The sequence below is a fragment of the Macaca thibetana genome, chromosome 8 (assembly GCF_024542745.1).
Source record: "Macaca thibetana thibetana isolate TM-01 chromosome 8, ASM2454274v1, whole genome shotgun sequence".
Lineage (NCBI taxonomy): Eukaryota > Metazoa > Chordata > Mammalia > Primates > Cercopithecidae > Macaca > Macaca thibetana.
The window spans coordinates 71833953-71840336 of NC_065585.1; the positions used below are offsets into that span (position 1 = coordinate 71833953).

The following is a 6384-nucleotide window of genomic DNA, read 5'->3' on the forward strand; positions in this document are numbered from 1 at the left end:
ATGGCTCTGTGTCCCTTTCTAACCCCACCACTGAGGTGTTTGGTTGGTTTTTTTTTGCACTTCCTTACTTCCTGGCACTACAAGATGTTCCAGGTTTATTTTGTATATTTCCTGTCCTAGTTCCAGAATCAGTCACTTCTCCAAACAGCCCTGGTTCCTTTTATTGGAGAACGCTATTAGAAACCAAGATCGGGATGCTAGGTGTACTCAAAGTTAGGTTGCTTCTGTGCCCTTTTATCTGACAGAGCAAGGAAATACATGTCTACACATGCATATGTAAATATTTCTAAGTCATCTATACCTACATGAGCTAAACAGTTCATACTGATGTCTCCAACTCTAAGAGAACTTTTTAATAATTCTGAGGAACTAGCTTCATTCCAGGATTTAATTTTCTACTTAATGTTAAGTATCCCTGGCTCCAGAGTTAACTGCAATATAGAGGAAAGATCTTGGAACTGGAAGGTAAAGCATGGAGCTGAAACACTCCCTTATAACCTATCAGTACCTTAAACTAAGATTATTTGCCTAACTCACAGGATTATGGTGAAGACGAAATGTCAATATGTCTTTCTGAAAATTCTACTAAATAGCACAATTATAGTATTATAAACATATACTTGCACTGTAATTTTAGCGCCAACTATGAATGAAGTACCAGAACATCTTTCTGTTATTTTTCAAAAAGCTACACTAGGCCAGACGCGGTGGCTCACGCCTGTAATCTTACACCTGCGGGTGGTGGTGCACGCCTGCAGACCCAGCTACTCCAGAAGCTGAAGCGCGAGGATACCTGAGCCTGAGGAGGCTGAGGCTGCAGTGAGCTGTGATGGCGCCACTACACTCCAGCCTGGGAGACAGTGAAACCCCATCTTGGGACAGGAGCGGGATCGGGGCGGGGGAGGCCCCGCTAATCAACTCAAACATCTGAGCTGGGAGAACCTTAGACTGAAAAAACTATGCTGGTTTTTTCTATGGATCTATGTCTTTGTCCATCACTTATAGGCTGTCTGAGCAGCAGATTTCATGAACGGTTTCATTCATTCATTTATTTATTGATACAGGGTCTCACTCTGTCACCCAGGCAGGACTGTAGTGGCACGATCTGCAACCTCTGCTTCTTGGGTTCAAGCGATCCTCCCCGCTCAGCTTCCCAAGTAGCTGGGACTTACAGGCATGTGGCCAGCATTTACTTTTATTTAGAGACTATACAGAAAGTAACTGCTGTACAGCCAGCAGGCCAAATGAGGTTTAAGAGCTCACAAATTAACATATAACACTGATGCGGGGGGGGGGGGGGGGGGTCACTGGAGGCCACACAGTGACTGCTGAATATTACCACAGGAATACCTGACTATTTTGGCTGAGAAAGCGCCAGAAGAGACAAAGGTACTGGGTTGAGTGGAACTGTATACATTTTAAATCATTTAATGCTTGCATCAAACCTAAACAGGGTCTTATTTTCATTTTATCGAATAGGAAAACAATCTGAGAAAAACTCAGATGCTGACAACGGGCAGAACCGGGATTAGAACAAGTTCAGCCCGGAGCCTCGGACTCTCAACTTATCGGCCGCAGCAGCCCCTCTCTCCCCACCTCCCTCGGCGACGTTGGGAACCAGCCCTCTGCCGCGCGCCACGGGGCCCGCATCCGGCCCCCGCATAGTCCCCAGCCCGGACGCGGTCCGCCCTCACCCTCGGCGCTGTTGCGGGTCCGGCGGAAGTCCTCTGACCGGCCGTCGCGGAAAGCTCGGCAAAGAGAGAGGCAGAGGAAATCGAGCATCCAGCCGGCAGCCACGGCCTCGGCCTCGGTCACCAGGCCCTCGTCCTCCTCCTCCTCCTCCTCGGGGGCCCCCACTTGCACCTGGCACTCGAGCAGTTCCTGACACTCGAACTGCTCCTCGTCGTTTGTCTCCGTTTCTGCCATCTGCTCCTCGGTAGTGTCGGCATCCCTACCATCCGCACAGCCCCGCGGGCTTGGGGCCGCTGAGGAGGCGTCCTCCGCCATGTTCAATGGCTCGCGCTGGTACTGCCCCTTCGGGCGCCGAGCAACGATTGGGTCGCTCTCGAGGGCACGGGGCGTGGCCGCGGAGAGTCTCTTCCGCCGGCGGGAGATGGGCGAGAGGCTCAAGCCTGGCTTCTGATTGGCCGAGACCTGTTCCTGCTTCTGTGGGTTGAATTTTCCGCCAGTCTAGGGCAGGGCTTTGTAAGTAAACTGGAGGACCCGGTGCTGAGCGAGGAGTGAGATTAGGATAGGGGGAGGCAGCTTTATCTTCCTTATTCCTTGTAAAATGCAACCTTGACTGGAGCAACAACACGGTTATTTAAAATGAAAACGCATTTGCCTGTAGCCTATTTCAGAAAGAGATGGGTAATGAGAACTTGTCACTGTTAGTAAAGCATAACACTTTTAAACCTTAGTATTCATCTGTTACTACTTGATCAACGAGCCACAGCTATTCCAACAGACTAACATCTGTGCTTCTCCAACCTCAAGATGCATCAAAATCAGCCTGAGGGCTTGCTAAAACACAATTGCTGGGTTCCACTCCCAGAATTCCTGTTCTGCTGGTCTAGCTTGGGGTCCTTGAATTTGACAGTCTAATGCTACTTGGCTGGGCACCACATTTTGAAATCACTGCTTTAGAAAGACTATACTACTAATGGAAATGTATCTGAATCAAGGTTTGAGACGACTATAGGATGCAGTTTGTAGAAAATAATAAGCGAATGCTTATTTTGAATTTTGAAACTTAGCACAAAAGGAAATTCTAAGTGGGGATGGGTGGTCTGGTTATTATTATTATTATTTTTTTCCTTTGAGACAGGATTTCGTTCTGTTGCTCAGGCTGATCTCCAACTCCTGGCCTCAAGTTATCCTGCCAAAGTGCTGGGTTTACAGGCCTGAGCCACCACACCCGGCTCCGTTTTCTGTTCCTTGATGTGGGTAATGGTTACATCAGTGTGTTCACTTTATGAAAATTCACTGAACATCGTTTATGCACTTTTCAGTATGTGTGTGATAACTGACTAAAAAGTTTAATTTAAAAGCTCTTCTGTTTATAAGGCATCCAACATCATCAAAGCCTTTCCACATTTTCACATACTTCTTGTTGTTGTCTTTAAGGTGATACACTTTAAGTGTTGAGTAACTAAGGCACTGTATTCTAGTATTAAGACTGCTTAGGTTGGAATATTCCCTACCAGTTACTCACTAGCTGTGTGACCTTGGGTAAATTATGTCTCAATTTTCTTGTCTGTATAATGTGAATAGTAATAATACCTGCACGATTAAAGAGCTTAGTAAATGTAAAGAGTTTAAATCAAAACCTCAGCCAGGCACAGTGGCTCACTTTGTAATCCCAGCACTTTGGGACGCCAAGGTGGGAGGATCACTGGAGCCCAGGAGTTTGAGGCCAGCCTGGGCAACATAGTGAGATCTCATCTCTACCGAAAAGAAAAAAAAAAAAAAGAGCCAGGGAAATAGTAAGTGCTCAAATAGTGTTAGCGTTAGCAGGAAGAGCAGAATATTTGTGCTGCCGGGAAAAACGATGATGCATGAGAAGAGATCTCTTCTTCAGGCTCTAATGGTCCCATGGGAAGTAAGTTCTGTTTTGAAATAACACAGTGGAATGGGGATAGAGACTAAGGGAATACGGGCTACAGCACATTATGAACCTAGTATTATGGACTGCATATTTGTTTTCTCCCAGATTTGCATGCTGAAGCCCTAACCCCCAGTGAGATGGTATTAGGAGGTAGTGCCTTTGGGCTGGAGTGGATTAGGAAAGAGAATCCTGTGTGATTTCGGTGATTTAAAAGTCATCCCTTGAGTAAAATTATATTTCTTGCAAACCTGACTTCATGGAGTAAGACTCACAAGTATAGTTGACTTTACATCATTTAATGGGACTGTTATGAGGGGAGAGATTCAATCTGTTTTGTGATGATCCTAAGAGCACCGCCTGAAACCAAAGATTGAAGGTTTGGGGTAGCAGATTTGACTTCATATCCCACATGGTTCCTAACCATTCAGGCTTTCCCACAGTAAAGTGCCGATTTCTACTGCCAGGTACTGATTTCTCACCATTGGAATCATTGATGATCCTGTGATCATGGTATCTCCCCTGCCAGGTAAGCACACATCTATGATTCTGGATGCCAGTAGGCAGAGATACTGTGGAAAGATTCCCATAAAACCTAGATAACATTCCCCATGCTGTTGCATTTCCCAAGACTGTTTTTGATTTGGACTATTTCCTAAACAACACTTTGAAATCTATAAGTTTCCTAAATTCTTATGTCTACCATATTAAATAATTGTGTTTTAACCCATATTTTAGTCTATCCCATTGCTAATATAAACTAATGGTCTCATTATGAATTATATACATTGCTTTATTTTTGCATTTATAAGTGTCTCATCAATATCCAAACTACATATGTACTTATGAAACATCCTTTATTGAGTACCTGTTATGTGAAATGTACTGCGCTAGGATGATGCATGGTAAATATTGTAGCAGGACGAGCTGCAGACAAAACTCCTCAGACATCGAGTTAAACAAGGAAGGAGCTTATTCGGCCAGAGGCATTGGCAAGACTCCTATCTCAAGAGCCGAGCTCCCCGAGTGAGCAATTCCTGTTCCTTTTAAGGGCTCACAACTCTAAGGAGGTGAGCGTGAGAGGGTCGTGATCAATTGAGCAAGCAGGGGGTATGTGACTGGGGGCTGCATGCACCAGTAATTAGATCAGAACAAAACAGGAGAGGGATTTTCACAGTGCTTTTCTATATGATGTTTGTAATGTATAGATAACATAACTAATTAGGTCAGGGGTCGATCTTTACCAGGCCCAGGGTGTGGTGCCGAGCTGTCTGCTTGTGGATTTCATTTCTGCCTTTTAGTTTTTACTTTTTCTTTCTTTAGAGACAGAAATTGGGTATAAGACAATATGAGGGGTGGTCTTCTCTCTTAATATAAAGATACTACTCCTCTCCATAAAGAATTATAGACCAGTTGGGAAGACAAGCAACACACACACATTGTACATAAACATCAGACTAATGAGTGATGCTAACAGTAACCCTAATAGGAGTTTGGTGGAGGTGCAACCAACCAACGGATTCACCTTGCCCACTGCCTAGACAGGCTGATTTATCAAGACAGGGGAGGGAATTGCAATAGAGAAAGAGTAATTCATGCAGAGCCAGCTGTGTGGGAGACCAGAGTTTTATTATTACTCAAATCAATCTCCCCGAAAACTCGAGGATTGGTGTTTTTAAGGATAATTTGGTGGGTAGGGGACCAGTGAGTCAGGAGTGATAATTGGTCGGGTCAGAGGTGAAATCTTAGGGAGTAAAAACTGTCCTCTTGTACTGAGCCACTTCCTGGGTGGGGGCCGCAAGACTAGATGAGCCTGTTTATTGATCTGGGAGGTGCCGGCTGATCTATCCAGTGCAGGGTCTGCAAAATATCTCAAGCACTGATCTTAGATTTCACAATAGTGATTTCATTCCCAGGAGCCATTTGGGGAGGTTTAGAATCTTGCAGCTTCCAGTTGCATCACTGCTAAACCATAACTTCTAATCTTGTAGCTAATTTGTTAGTCCTGCAAAGGCAGTCTAGTCCCCAGACAGGAAGGGGGTTTATTTGGGGGAAAGTGCTGTTATATTCTTTGTTTCAAAGCTAAACTATAAACTAAGTTCCTCCCAAAGTTAGTTTGGCCTACACCTAGGAATGAACAGCTTGAATGTTAGAAGCAAGGTGGTGTCGGTTAGGTCAGACCTCTTTCACTGTAATTTCTCAGTTATGATTTTTGCAAAGGTGGTTTCACAGGGAGAGTGTCTAAGCCAGAGGGATTTCATTAAAAAGGTTTGAACAGAGATGCAGAGGGGAGATACCTGGGTATAAACTGATTTTTTTAACGTAAATTTTACAGGGCCTAAAACACTAGTTTTGCTATCCTCATAAATAGTTCTCAACCTCGACCGCATGTCACATGTTCTCAGTTGGCTGAGTTATACTTCGTATTCACTAAATCAGAATTTCTAAGGGCAAGGCTCAAGCATATGTGTTTTTCAAAGTATCTCTAGGTGATCCCAATATAGAACCAGGGTTGCTAGCTACCGAACCATACACATAAAATGAACCACTCCATTTTGAGGTAGTGGACATAATACAATAATAATGATAAAGAAACACATTCCTACTCGTGAAGACTTCCTCCCTTTTCGGAATCAATAAAGTAATGCCCAAGGACTGAAGGAATGTTTTGAGTTTAAAACAAAGCAGGTTTCAGGAAGAGAAACATTATTTTAGGCAGTTCTAATCATTTAGAGCTTTTAACATATTTAAAAGATCTTTGTGACCCCTTGAGATTTTTT

General features: G+C 44.1%; 1 protein-coding gene across 2 annotated transcripts in view; it reads right to left on the reverse strand.

Moving 5' to 3' along the window:
• The window catches only part of TERF1 (telomeric repeat binding factor 1), a 38812-nt gene extending 36729 nt beyond the window's left edge, over positions 1-2083 (reverse strand). The window contains exon 1 of one of the 2 annotated variants that reach the window (XM_050802640.1): positions 1695-2083. In XM_050802640.1, coding sequence (XP_050658597.1) covers positions 1695-2007 — 313 coding nt within the window. In that variant the 5' untranslated portion in view covers positions 2008-2083. The remainder of the gene's footprint in view (positions 1-1694) is intronic. The other variant, XM_050802641.1, reaches the window with a different exon arrangement.
• Positions 2084-6384: the final 4301 nt, after the last annotated feature.